The 15,457-nt window shown below is 34.9% G+C and overlaps 1 protein-coding gene across 1 annotated transcript in view; it reads right to left on the reverse strand.

Moving 5' to 3' along the window:
* The window catches only part of LOC126738664 (zinc finger protein 846-like), a 28,017-nt gene that overhangs the window by 8,345 nt on the left and 4,215 nt on the right, over positions 1–15,457 (reverse strand). The window contains exons 3-10 of the mRNA XM_050444095.1: positions 13,821–13,951; positions 12,972–13,260; positions 9,483–9,719; positions 9,076–9,413; positions 4,770–4,991; positions 4,521–4,709; positions 3,236–3,427; positions 1,697–1,880 (exon numbers count right to left, since the gene is read on the reverse strand). Coding sequence (XP_050300052.1) covers positions 1,697–1,880; positions 3,236–3,427; positions 4,521–4,709; positions 4,770–4,991; positions 9,076–9,413; positions 9,483–9,719; positions 12,972–13,260; positions 13,821–13,951 — 1,782 coding nt within the window. The remainder of the gene's footprint in view (positions 1–1,696; positions 1,881–3,235; positions 3,428–4,520; positions 4,710–4,769; positions 4,992–9,075; positions 9,414–9,482; positions 9,720–12,971; positions 13,261–13,820; positions 13,952–15,457) is intronic.

A 15,457-nucleotide genomic window follows, 5' to 3' on the forward strand; every position in this document is an offset into this window, starting at 1 on the left:
AACATTAAAGGACACTGTGCGTCAATGAAGGTTCTGCTGGACAAGTGGACCCACCGAAGATGGACTGAGTCTCCTGGTATGAGACAGGCCAAAGCGCACATAGGTGGGCCCTCTGCCTGTCTCACCAAAAATCTACTACGCCTAAAAAGACACGAAGTTTAGCTAGTGACAGGTCTTTTAACCGGACACTGGCAGTTAAGAGTTAACCACACCATCGGTATTGCGGACAACCCGGAATGCCGATGGTGCTGTGAAGAGGATGAAACCGTTGATTGGCAGGGTTAATTCTGAACTGCGAAAAGACTGGTCTAATGCTATTTCAAAAAAATCCCAATTTAACAGAGTCTGTTTATTTGAAAATGCGAGGCAAATCAGTACCTGTAGAAAACACAGTTAAATTTTTAGGGGTCACCTTGGACACTGCTCTTGGCTGGGAGGAACATGTGAGGGTGCTCCAATCTAAACTAAATATCTTTTGTGCATTAGTGCGAAGACTAAAATATTCATTAACAGTAAATTCCATAAGACAGTTTTATTTTGCAGGGGTGCAGTCATTGATTGCCTATAGTGTGATGTTTTGGGGATCATCCTCTGTGGCTCCTCAAATTTTTGAGTTCAGAAAAGGATCATCAGAGCTATGCTGGGGTTGCGCCCTGGAACATCATGCAAACCACATTTTGAATCACTGAACATAATGACTGTGCCTTCAATTTACTTTATGTCCTTAGTGATGTTTGTCAAAAGGCACCCACACCTTTTTTCAGTAAACAGTGACCATTATGGCACTGATATTGCAGTAATCACAAGGGGGAGGGAAGATCTTCGGGCACCAGCCCATGGTTCAGCGTTTTTTGAAAGGGGTCCTTATTATATGGCAGTTAAAGCATATGGGTTATTACCACCAGAAATAAAATCCATTAATAATAGTGTTAAATTTAGGAAAGCCACTAGTCAGTTTCTTTTAGATAAGTGCTTTTATGATTTTAAATTTAGATTTTGATGTGCCAGACCTGTGAACCTGTTACACATATGTACATATTCTATATATTTTCAACTTCATTTATTGATATTGTAATTTTAACTTTGTAGTTGCTGTTTTAACTTTTACTGTTTGTTAGTCTATTTCATTTTATTCTATATGTATTTGATTGTATCATGTTTCTTATTATATGCAATATTCATCGTGAATCTATTTCAGGGAATTCACCATTTCTGCTTGACGTTGCTTTGTCAAATTTATTTTGATTTTGTTGGCAATAAAGGAAATATTATTATTATAGATTTGAGACTTATCGGTTTTTCTAAGGCCGTTGGGCTCTGGTAACCCCCGGTGGGGCATGACGGGTTCATTAGGAGACCTATATGCACAACTGCCTTGGCAGCCCACTGTTTCGACAATTTTAAAGGACACTGTATACAAGCAAAGGCTTATTACGCTAAATAAAAAGCAAAGAAGTATTATTCACAACAACAAATGTTTAGAACAATAAATAAACCAGAGCCTCAAAGAAGTGTCTTCAAATGTCTGAAATAAATGTGAACATAATTATTGTCTGCAACCAAAAAAAATTACTTTGAATACCTATAAGATGTACTTTGCCTGGAACAGATAAACGATTAGATTTAATCACGATGAAGACTAACTTAGAAACAGTATAACGATACAATGGATAAATAAGTTTTTTGTTGATGTTACCTTGGTGTTTGAACTTTTCCGTGAGTCTTTTCGTGTCTCTTCATGTCCGATCTCACCCTGAACGGCTTATTACAGATCGGACAGTTATGGGGCTTCTCACCGGTGTGGATTTTCCTGTGGTTCTGCAGGTACGACGACGCCCTGAACGTTTTACCGCAGTATTCGCATTTGTAGTTTCTTTCACCTGCATAAGTTACAAGATTACAATTTTAATAAATAAATTATATAAATTGGTAATAAGTAATTATATCTAAATTGTCATAATGTAGAAGGTGAAAGGAAATGTATAAAAGAATTATAAACATAATTTTGACATTTATAACTGGAATTACAAAATAATTCAACTTTTCTAAAAACCGCACTTAAAATTATGGGAAAATAGGAATTACTTTTGACACTAAGATGTGAGAAAATGTTGCTATAAACTCATTTTAAGATTGATTATAATTTACGTCGTTCAAAAATTCGTTTTTCGATGCTTTTATAGTTGCGTTGAATTGGGTTTATAAATTTTTATATTTCCCCTTTCCTTTCACTTATAACCGCCACTACCAAATTTTAACAACTAAAACCGGTTTGAATTATGACAGCTGATTTCGACAACGTAATCTGTCATAAGTGTCAAATATACTGCCAACTGCAGGAACGAAAATGGTTTTATCACTATCTTCGATAATTTTGAAGCTATTTCTATTTTTGTCAGGTTAAGAAAACATTTCCTAAAAACCTGTATAACCCTAAAATCTTTTGGATGAAATGATTTGGGACTAAAACAACAATAATGGTGCATCTTTTGAATAGTAAAATGATTTTTGTTTTACTTAAATATCTCACAGTGGCGGCTTTTGGGGTAGAGCCACAGTGCCATGGCTCTACCTCATAAACGTTTAAAATAAAAAAAATTATTTATTTTTTAAATTTTACTTCAGTCCAAAAAAATATCTGTATATTAATATTTAATACCAATTATAAAATTAAAATACTGGAACGCAGCCAGTGCAAGACTCCGCAAATTTCGCTAATGCGGAATCGAAGCCGTACATAGTTGTCGCGCCAGGCCCCGTATCGATGCATGTTACATGGAATAATCACAGCAAATGTCCTTGAAACAACGTGGTAAAGCTACGGCAAATTAAATAATTTTGGGCCAGGCTCCAAACCAATAGAATCTTTTCTAGCAAAACGTGCGTGATACTGTTTGTTTTGATTATTCATCGGGCGTTCGCGGTTCCGTAGAGATCTTTTATTTTATTTGGCTGGCGTTTTCGGCTTTGTTGGTGTTTTTTATTTTTATTAAATATTAAAAACAATGAATAAAATTAGTTTTTTAAAAGCAAATCCATTTCCAAATTAGATCAAGGTTTGGCCCTACCTCCCTGAACTGTCACGAGCCGTCACTAATATCTGATTCCCATAACCTCATTCTGGAAAAAAGTGACACTGACAAACTAACTTTTCACACTCTCTATCTTAAAAAAAGTGTTATACTTATTACACCTATAAAAAGAAGCAACTATTAAAATCTGTAAATACACTCACCTGTATGAATTCTCCTATGCACGACCAGCGAGTACTTCCTGGCAAACTCCTTACCGCAGTACTCGCATTGGTAATTCTTCTCAGTAGAGTGGATGGAGGTGATGTGGTACTTTAAGTCGCCCCATTGCCGGAACTTACGTCCGCAAAACGAACAGTCGTACGGTTTGTCCCCGGAATGGAGCCTCAAATGGACTGAAAATTATGCATTTTATAATAGACTCTCATCCTAATATTTAATTTTAATTCAAATTGATTTTGAGAAGAACTTGTATTTAAATCTTGTAATGAACTTGTGGTAAGGGCGTTTTAAAGGCCAATCCATAAGATTCCAGAGTAAGTTTTTTTGTATCATTGCAGAATTTTGGAATTATTTTTATTTCGTATTTTTCTACAATCTTGGTTATTTTACTTCCAATTTCCAATATTTAATGCCAAAAAAATTAAATTTGGGATAATTTATCCGGGAACTCTTCTGTTATTTCTCAAGAGGCCTAATACGACTCTGAATTTCTTCAACGGCTCTCCGTGCTTTAGTGTCAAAAAATTTTCATTGCAGAATATTAGCCAAAGTCTAGTGACTCATTTGTTGTCAAAGTATTCATTGTATCTCCCGAACTAACCTACGTTGAGCTGAAACTAAGAAATTGCTATACTATATTTCAAATAGGTAGACAGTAATAAAATGTACATTTCAGAGTTTTATGGTCATCCATGGGCGTAGGTAAACTTACTACCTAGGTAATACCTAGGCACAGAGTATAAATATTACTTAAAAGCTTTTAAACATGTTAGTATTTGCCGTTACGCCGTAGTGTTATAGTGCATTCAAAATGAAGGGAATAAATTTATTTAAAATTCAGACTAATGAAACATGAAATTAAAACACATACATTTATTGCAAGTTTAATTTGTCGTCCATTTGATTTAATGCGTCCTTTGCAATGAAAATTTTAATTACATGGTGTCTCGAGTAGAAACTGACACCAACATTAATCTTTTATGATATTTATTAAAAAGCAAGTAGACTTTATTACTTTTGAACAGTTGCCATTTTAGAACTATATTTGCTAACTATTTCTCATGTATTTGTTTGTATCATGTATCTGTTTGGAATACACCAAATCGAACTGTCCCGTTGAGTTTAAATACGTTTCCTCAACCTTTATTCAGTCTGTTGCATTTCATTTTATTCCATTCTTTTAAGAGCAGTCTCTGTCTTATCACGTTAGTGAAATACAAATTTCCATAATTTTAATAATGCAACTTAATAAAACGTAAAAACTACCTTTAAGAGCACTCGAAGCGAAGAAACTTTTGCCGCATAGTTCGCACTGGTGCGGCCTCACGCCGCTATGGCTCCTCATGTGGTACACCAACGAGTTCCGATGCTTGAAAACACGATCGCACAGCTCGCAATTTAACTTTTCTTTCACTTTTTTGTTTCGTTTGCGCACGATAACGGCCGGGGTGGGCTCTAAATTGATAACAATTAATAAATACAATATTTTTTCGACAAAATACAAAGATGTCATACCGGTCATGCCACTGGTAACTCGACAAGTGACGAGATGCTGCAACAAAATGGCCCTGAGGGCGAATGGCTGCTTGCAAAGGTGACAAACGTGCTCGTTCTCGTCCTCCAGCTCTTTCAAATCCTTTTCGGTTTGATGGAGTTCTTCTTCTTTGTACCACGCCTTGCTTTCGTCCTCGATGTCGTCGCCCTGGATGCTGTCGTAGTCTACAGCGACATCAATACCTGGGAAAATAATTAAACCTCGATAAGTTTACAAAATACATCTAATTTTTTTATTTTTTTTTATTACATAACCTCACATAAATTTGCTGCTTTCCATTCTTTATTTTACAGACTTTTTAACATCCCACTTTCTCGTGAAGCTTTTAAAAAAAATTCCTTACCATTAAACAACTAGCAGTTAGTAACTTTTTCCCTCTTAAACCTATATATAAAATGTATTTTCAGTATGTGAACAAGTATAAATTATCATTTAATTTTATCAGACAACAAACAAACTATATCAAAACTTTTAGGTCGTTTACTTATTTTGGACCAATTTCGTCACAACTATCCCGCTTTTTTTCTCCCTTTGGCATAAGCCCAGCTTTTAAAACCAATAATACCTTAAAAAGACACCTAATTAAAACTAAAGATAAACTACCCCCGCTATCTTCTCCAGGAGTTTATGAGATTAGGTGTAAAGAGTGCCCTGCAGTGTACGTCGGCCAGTCTGGTAGGAAGATTTCTACTAGGATTAGTGAACTCAAGGCCCAATACAATAAATTTAAAAATACCGAAATCACAGTGACCAGATCAGCTTTTGCTAATCACCTTCTCGAATCCAAACATGATTTTCCTGACAGCCAAAATATAAAAAAAATGCATCAATGCAACAAAAGTAAAAAACTAGACTTGTTGGAGATAATGGAGATTAGTAAAGCTTTTAAAAGCCCAGATCTGTCCTGTGTTAAGGAAAGGTTTGATTTTGATGGCCACCTAGTTTTTAATAACCTCAAGTAGTTCTAGACTCTTAAATGATGGTTAGATTTCTAAAATGTATAAAGTGATTTAATTGTTTAGCTGAGTTCTTTGTACATAGATAGTGCCACTTTATTGTAACCTTTGTTACTTATATGTCAGGTGTTTTGTGTATGTTATGGTAAGTTTTTGTTGAATTCTCCTTTTTTCGGGTTACATAATTTTAATTATTGTTTAGGTCTGATGATGCTCTAGTCGAGCGAAACATGTAACCTTCGTTATTTTATTAAACGTATTTGTGATGCTGTAGATTTCGTGTTTTTTCCTTTTTATAAAAGTGTATGACCAGCATCTTTGGGATAATGGATGAATTTTTCGAGTTAAATACACCTTAGGCTTATTGTAAAGCAAAAACTCTTATTCTAAATTAAAGTACTTTACAAAATAATTTACTGGATGAATTTAGGGGATGAAGAACTGAAGGAGAAAGACGACAGATGAAAAGCACAAATGAATAAAAAAGAAGGGTGTGCAGGGAAAAGCAAAGCTAGGTAATTAATTGAGGTCTCACAGAGTGAGAGGCTTGATAATTTGTGTAAATAAATTGTTTAAGAGCCGTATTTTAAAAAAAATAGTGCATCAGTTGTACGCTGTGTTTGCTTAATAAATAAAACACACTACTTGTATTCAGCGTATAATAAATAGAAAATTGCTGCCTAGGGCTTTCGTCCTAAGCCCTGATGATGGCCTACGAAAGCGCAATTTTCTATTTATTATACGCTGAATACAAGTAGTGTGTTCTATTTATCTAGAAGAATTTAGCACGAAAAATCGATATCTATATATTCGAACGCTTTATATACGAAATTTTTCGAATGCGCTGACTCGAATGGGTATTTACCATAATTCAAATAAACAAAGATAATTACTCTGCCTGAAGATGAAGGTTTTGTGTACCAATTAGTTGTTAAAGTCCCATCGGTGTTCCGTTCTACCATAATATCCAAAAATGGTATACAACGAGCCCAGGTAATATTAAACCTATTTTACAGACATAAAAAGAATAAGCATCATTCCTGCTTTATAACAATAAATTCTGCGTACAGTTACTACTAAACACTGACTTAGAAGGTGCTATTTTTTACTATAATTATTATACGTACTACTTATTCATTGTGAATCAATCTGTGATATAAGCCAATTTTATTTTATGTATACTGTGTGTTTTTTTGGTTTTACTTAATGGTTGTGCTGCATATTTTAATGTATAACAATCGTATCTGTGGTGTATCTATGATGGAGATATTATTAGGTTTTAATTGTTACGTAAACCTCTAATGTAAATTTGGTAAGTCATCTTAATTTTAACTTTTATGCTCTGTTCTCCGTTTTATTTGTGTTTTTATTTGGTAGTTTCTTAACTATTATATTAATAACTATTGCTTTCACCATTTTGTACCAATTGTATCTTTTTCAGCCTTGAAAAAGACGTAAATAAACGTCAAAACGTCGGCTAATTTCAAATCTTGAGGTTTGATTTCTGTCTTTAACCCGCTATACTTCACTTCTACATCTATTGGAGGGACGTTAATTTTTGTACCATGTAATTTGCTATTTTTAATCTATTTCCATTCATAAAAAAAGGATCATTTCACATAAATAACTATTTTATTATTTTTTTCTTCTAATATATAAATATTTGGAAAACAGCTAAACCAAACGTTAACATATCATATATTTTTGAAATCAGAAGAAAAAGGTCTTTTATTTAAAACACAATGTCTTCCATTTAAAGTTTGTATTTTTTAATAACTTTGCGATACCCCTGTATTATATTTTAGCAAATTTCTTGCCGATTTAAGGTAAACTCTACAACTTTTATATATTCTGTCTAAACATAAAGAACCACTCTATACAGTGGATCGCGAATTACCCTGCATAAAGAAAGGAAAAAAATCATATACGTCGATATAATAGGGAAATCCGCAATTTGCCGGAGAAAGCGAAGCGACTCCGGCCCCTTGAAATATGTGAATGAGAGTGATTTGGATCTGTTAAGAAGAAAAAGTTATCGGTTGTATGAAGAACCAGGAATACCACCTACTGTGGTTATTCTAAAAAACAGACTAATTAAAGACAAATATTTCTAGCGTAAGAAACATTTTGCTTAAAATGGGTTTTAAGTATAAGAGGATTAATAAACGCCAAACAATAATGGAGTCTCAATGTGGGAACGGCGTGATAAATAATTAACAGCTGTAAGATAGGGATGAAAATCGACCAATAATTTACCTTGACGAAACTTCGGACTTCGACACTCATAATACTGCACAAAAAGGATGAAGTGACTCCTCAAAAAAAATGTAACGCCAACGCACCAACTCAAATAAAGGGAGAGGATACCAATTATTCATGCAGGCTCAGAAAGTGGCTTTGTTTCAAACTGTCTACTACTTTGTGCTAAAAATATAGCAGATTCTTCCCTGGATTACCATCAAGATACCGACTCTTTGAAAATTGGTTTGAATATTGGCTTCTTAAAAATATTCGAAAAATAGTGTTATTATTATGGATAATGCTAGTTACTATAGTCGTCAAGTAGTCAAGTTACCTTGCTCTAATAGTACTAAAGAAAAAATTCAAAATTTTATGGTAGACATAAAAAAACATCTTTAGGTTTAACATTAATCAAAAATTGGTCAAACTCTTTCAAACTTACATTAAATTTTGACAAAACCCATAGCTTTTATAGCTTATACATAGCTTTCTCCCTAACAGATGCCAATCGTCCTAATTTTAATAGCATCCAGTTAAATGGATTTGAGAATGAAATAAGGGATGTACAATTTACTAAATATTTAGGAGTAATCATCGACCAGAACCTCAAGTGGAAACAACATGTGTTAAGATTAACTAATAACATTAGAAAGTTAATTCTGCAATTTTATATGATTAGGGAAATTCTAAACGAACAACTTCTAATATCGTCAGTGTAATTCGCAAAGTGCGTAACTCCATTTAGCAAAATTTTACAGGAGAGCTAAGAAACTGATTAATGTGGATATCAGTAACATTGGAAGTAAATTGAAAAATAGGTTTAAATGAGTTAGTAAGGTAGTATATGTTAGTTAAGTTAAGGTAGGTGAAAGAATAATATTTTTGGTGTTGAGGCCTAGATACTACATTTATTATAAATATAATAGAAACACGCAGTTCGAGAACAAATTTTTTGATAGAAAATTGGAGATACGCTTTATTTTTCTAGAAACAAATAGTTTTCATTTTCTTTCTTTACATAAAATAAAAATGCATACAGGTTGGCTTTCTGGTCTTTGAGTATTCTCACCTGCCATCATATCTTCCGCCTCCGAAAACTCATCCTCCTGATCCGGTTTACTGGAATGCACGTCCCTCATATGCGCCTCGAACGTTTTCTGCCTCCTGAACGTCTTATTGCACTCGATACACTGCAAACTCAACAGACTGGACAACAAAGTCTCCTGAGTCTCCTTCTCCTCCACCACGAACTTCTTTTCCTGTTTCGGTGTGGCGAGGATTTTCTTCTTTTTATCCTCCGCAGGTGGTGCGGGGGCGGGTGCCTCTTCGGCGGGAGCCGCCTCCTCGACGAGTGGAGGGCCGGCAATACCACCCGGCTCATAATGTTTCTTTAAATGTTCAAAAAACCTTTAAAAAAAAATTAGAACGTTTTTAAACTTTTATGATTTTTACAAAGCAACAACGGGCAAAACGCACTTGAGTTGGTCACCAAATGGTGTATTGCACAACTGACAAGAAAACGGCGAATTGGTGGGCACTTTTGCGGCATTACAGGTGCCCTCGTGCTGCTGGTACTCGTCGTTGTTGGTGAATGTTTCGCTGCAAAATGTGCACGTGTACTTTTGCTTCGCGGCACTCGTGCTGTTCTTGCGTAACTTTCTGCTGATCCGCTTTTTGTGCGGCAACGATTTCTTCGAAGATCTATGGTCGTTCCTGAAAAGGGACTCATCAACGACTGCACCTATTCAAGTTAAACTCACAACTAATTCTTCTTCGTTAACAATGTGTAAAAGACCGTTATAGAAGTTAGACACCTTGTGTTTTTAATAATAATAATAATAATAAGCCTTTATTTCCAACAGGCAACTTGCCCAATAACAGGAAACAGTTGCAAAACAATGAAAAATATAGTTAAAAAAACACACACAAACAAACCTAAAAGAATGAAAAGAAAAGAAAAAGAGTAAAGTAAAGTCACATTCTCAAAAGTTATCCAAAGAATTAGAACAAATAACTATTAATATGATATAAAAACCCAATTATAAAAGTTTAACAAGATAATCACATATTCAACAAAATTAAATTAAATTAAATTAACTGCAATATACCTACTAACTATAACTTAAACACATGGGTCTTAATCCTAAGAGTAATGATCCACCAAGATATCGACAATCACATGAACCGGAGAGAAATTTATATCGCACATGTGACAGATCCGATTAAATATAGCGCATATTGTATATAGTGGCGATTTCAACAGGATGTTAGTATGAGGCCTTGGCAGAAAGAATGTTAGGGGATGTCTAGCATTAAGCCTAGGCACCATGAAACGTACACCGGAAAGAAGTACAGGACTATCAATGAATCCATTCAGTAACCCATGCAGGAATTTTACAGAGAAGATCATTCTTCTGAGTTGTAATGGATGTAGATTGAAGCGTTCCAATAGTTGCCGATGATCAAACCCTCTTACCGGATATATGCCATCCTGCCTGAAGGCCAAAAACTTAGCAAATCTACGCTGAACAGATTCAAGGAGACCAACATGATTCTGATAGAGCGGGTTCCATATAATGCAGCCAAACTCCAGTTTTGATCTCACAAAGCAACAGAAAAGCAGTTTTAATGTAGACTCCAAAGTAAAACTCTGAGAACTTCTAATTATGAACCCAAGCCTTCTCAGGGCTGACTTGACTATGTTATTGAAGTGTGGAACGAATGTAAATTCAGAGTCAAAGGTTATACCAAGATCAGTAATTTGCTCTAATCTACTCAAAATAGTATCATTAATAAAGTAATTAAAATTTAAGGGTGTTTTTGATCTAGAGTAACTGACCACACTACACTTAGCCGCATTCAAGCCTAACCTGTTAACAGCACACCATACCTCCAATGTATTTAGACAGTTCTGAAGAAAAACACAATCCTCCAAACCATATATATTTAAATATAGCTTCAAATCATCGGCAAAAGCCAGCCTATGACAAGTGAGTGACTCAATCAAGTCATTTATAAAAAAACTAAACAGGAGCGGACCCAGGTTCGAGCCCTGTGGCACACCCGACGTTACGTTAAAAAGTTTCGATTTAAAGCCCTCATATTCAACATATTGAGATCTACCAATCAAGTAGGAATGAAATAAATTAAATAATCTCCCTGAAAAACCATACTGAGTTGATTTATGCAGCAAAATATAGTGATCTATTCGATCAAAGGCTTTTTGGAAGTCGGTATAAATAACATCGACTTGAGTATTAACATCAAGTGATTCACAGATGTGGCTAGACAGACAGGATAAGTTAGTAACACAAGATCGCCCGCTAAAAAATCCATGCTGGTCTACAGAGATGAGTTCTTTTGCGTGACTAAATAGCGACCGATTCAGGATAATTTCGAAAAGTTTTGAGAAGTTACAGAGTAATGAGATTGGCCTGTAGTTCATGATTAAATCAGAGTCCCCAGCTTTTAAAATAGGTATTATTTTAGCAGTCTTCCAAATTTCAGGGATTTGTTCTGTTGTCAGTATTAAGTTGAAAATGTAGGTCAGCGGATCTGCCAGGACACCAATGCAATCTTTAACCAAGAAGCTAGGCACACCGTCTACACCAGATGTTAACTTATTTTTGAGTTTTTTATTTTTTTTTTTATTTTTGACTTATTTTTTGTTATTTTTGAGTTTTTTGAAGGTGGTAGACAATGGTACAGTGAAAACATCTTGTCGAACTTGCATTGTCTTATTTATTTAATTAACATCATCCGAGACAAACTAAGCAAGGATGCAGCTTTCTCAACTCCGACCACACTGCCTCTGGACGGGGTGATGGAACTTTTGAAGATCTGTCTTCGTAATTCTTACTTTCAGGTCAAGGATAGATTCTACGCCCAAGACGAAGGACTTCCAATGGGTTCATCTCTTTCCCCAGTAATAGCAAATAGGTTGAATGGTTCGAGGAACATGCAATAGATGCCTCCCATTGCAAACCCAAGCTCTGGCTTCAATATGTGGACGACACCTTCATCATCTGGGACAAAGAGGAAAAAGCACTTCAGGATTTTCTGCTTCACCTCAACAACTTCAGACCAACAATCAAGTTCACGATGGAGACAGAGAAGGACTCAGCTCTACCTTTTCTAGATGTCCTCGTTAAAAAGGTCGGCGGAAATCTACGAACTTCAGTTTATAGAAAACCAACACCCACGGGCCAGTATCTTCACTATGAGTCCAACCATCCTGCAACCACCAAAGTAGGCATCATAAGATCCCTCTACAATAGAGCTCGAACCATCTGTAGAAGCGACGAGGATCTCAAGACTGAAGTGGATACCATCTACAAAGACCTACAACAGAATGGATATCCAAAGAAGCTAATAAGTAGGACCATCCAGAGGACGCGCCAAATCAAATCAGAGACGAGGCCACCACGATTGGTGTCAGTTTACACTTGATAACGGTTGGAGATACTTATCAACTGAAACGTCGTGTTACATTAAATAAATAAGACAATGCAAGTTCGACAAGATGTTTTTAGACACCTTGCTTTTGCAAACTGAGCTTAGAGCAGAACTACCATATAAGACTTAAGAGGCGTCTGGAGCGAGTTACTAAGTAATATAAGAGTTTAGTTTTAATTTTTAATTTAATTTATTTAATACTGCTTTTGGCCAAAGTATACCAAACAGTAATCTTAGTCGAGTCAGTGAGGTTAAAGACCTGGGGCCGTATTTTTGAAACCATTCGACTTTGATTCGCATACGAAATTAGAGGATTTCGCACGAAAAATCGATATTCGTATTTTCGACCGCTTCGTATGCGAACTTTTTCGCATGCGGTGTCTCGAATGGGTATATATCATTCGAATTTCAAAGTTCGTGTGCGATTCTGCAACTTGTCTTGTTTTGTAACAACTAAACATTTTGTAAATAAACACAATCTCAAATTTGATTTTATCGATATGCACAAACCTCAAAGACTCCCTATCCGAATCCAACTTTTCCTCATCGTCCTTCTCGATGATTTCGATCTTGTTTTCGGTCAAATGATAGTGGCCGTTGTCGTCTTCGACGTGTATGGGCATATTATCGGTTTCGTCCACTAGTCTTACGTTTTCGACGATTTTATGCAGGCCTCCCTCTTGTTCTATGTAAAGATTGTCCGAATTGACGATTTTATCGATCTTAAAGTATTGCGGGTTCCCGGTGGATTTGTCTGTGAGGATGAGCTGCGGGTGGTCCTCAAGAATTTTATTGCCGGCTAAAAATATTTAATTAATTAGAAGTTGGCCGAATACTGTTAAGGTACAGTAGATAACAAACCCGTTTAGACTGAACCAAGTTATATATTAGAAGGAAATAAAAACGGAAGCACTATAGGCAATAAATAAATATTTACAGAAGTGTAGTTGTTCTATTCTCAGTTGTATCTCAGGTGTCACTATGAATTTATTGTTATGACTTTCTGAAGATGGATTTGAGTGTGTAAGTAAGAATTAATGATTTGGTTAGTTTTGGTTAAGAGTAAGGTTCACATTCTCATGATTATTGCAAATATTTACATGAAATAATTGAAATATTCTTAAAAAACTCCTATTCAAAGGAAATTTCTTTATCAATAATTGTACCTTAAAAAGTTAAAGGCACTTTTGTCAACCAATGTCCGAAGGACTATTTTGAAAATTATGACATATTAACAACAGTCAACACACATGACACAATAAAAAGAAGTTACTAATGATGCCAAAATTTCAGTTAGTAGCTTTGATAAATGCATTTTTCTTGCTAATCTTCAATACTCGTTTTTCTAAAGCGACTTACCTATCAGGGGTGGTAGGGCTGCATCTTGCAATTGCTGTTGCTTCTGTTGCTGACTCAATTGCACCGCTACTAAGGCAGCGGCTAAGTTTCTGTCCTCTTCTGTCAGTTCTTGAGTGAGGATATCCTCTGATCTACATGATAAAGGAAATGTTATAACAAAGTGTCTTGTTATATCATGCATGTAATCAAGGTAGTAATAAAGTATTAGCACTCAATTTCTTGTTTTTTAGTCATGATGCTTTCCTTATTTGTCCTTTTTCGAAGAATTGATAAGATTATTGAAAGAAAGAAAGAAAGAAAATGTGCTATATTACGTAAGACAACAAAATCTTGTGTACAAGCATCCTAAAAACTAAAAAATTCCAAATTCAAATTCAAACAAACATAACATCTAAAACACTTTACCATAAAATTTACACACATTACCAAAATTAATCATAACAAAACAGATTGAGAAAAAAAGCATCTTTTTGATAAATTTCATTAAAAAATAAGTAAAGCTGTCAATAAAACAGAATTTAGAAGAAGTAAATTACATTATTTAACAGGAAACAAAACTAAAACACTAAAATGATGTCAGAGCACAGGTTAAAAGGTATCATTAAAAAAATCGTCAAGGCTATAATATGCCCTGGATAATAAAAGTGATTTTAATTCCTTTTTGAATCTCTTAACTTCTAAAATTTGTCTGATACATAAAGGAACATGGTTGTAAATTTTTTTGCTGAGGTATATAAGTGAGTTCTTCGTGAGGGAGGATGTAGGGTTTGGTAAGGGAAAATCGTTAACCTGGCGAGTCATATTTCTGTATTACTTACTGTATTTTATCTGTATATTTTGGACAAATAAAAAGGTTTTTGAATTTGAATTGAATTTTTAATAATAATAATAATAATAATAAGCTTTATTTCCAACAGGTTACATATACCCAGTTACAGAAAAATCAATTAAATATATACATGTACGAATGCATGAATTGTATTAGATTCATGCAACTAAACTATAAAAGAACTATAAAAGAATTGCTATATAATAAAAAAAAAGTAGTGAACACTAAATTAGGATAAGAATCAAGAATTAATTTAAATCAAAAGAGCAAAAAAAAATGAGTAAATAAATGTATTCAAGCTAAAAACTAAATAACTAAAAACTAAATAACCTAGCCTCCCCCACCGACCATACGCAGGTGATTCAAGATAAGTGCCAAATCGTCATGGTGAATGTCACAAGAATCAGCAATAGTGTTAAAGTTTTGATACATAAAGTGAATAGGACTCTGGTACAGAATGTTGGACCTGGCTGTGTCCAAGCTAAAAGCTGGACACTGTCTGGATCCTGGGCGTGGTATATGAAAGCAAATCCTTTGCAAAAGGGATGGGCAGTCAATTTTATGGTTAAGTAAATTAAACAAGAATTTCACCGAATGCATTTCTCTCCTCTTCGCAAGTGACTGTTCAGTATATCTAGAGAGCAGCAGGTTATGGTCAAAACCCCTTGGAGGATAGACTCCATCATCCTTAAATGCCAAACATTTTAGGAATCGCCGTTGGACTGATTCTAATAGGTGAATGTGCTGGTTGTAAATGGGAGACCAAATGAGGGAGCAGTAGTCCAGCCTGGATCTAACAAATGCATAG

The sequence above is a fragment of the Anthonomus grandis genome, chromosome 7 (genome assembly GCF_022605725.1).
Source record: "Anthonomus grandis grandis chromosome 7, icAntGran1.3, whole genome shotgun sequence".
Taxonomy (NCBI): domain Eukaryota; kingdom Metazoa; phylum Arthropoda; class Insecta; order Coleoptera; family Curculionidae; genus Anthonomus; species Anthonomus grandis.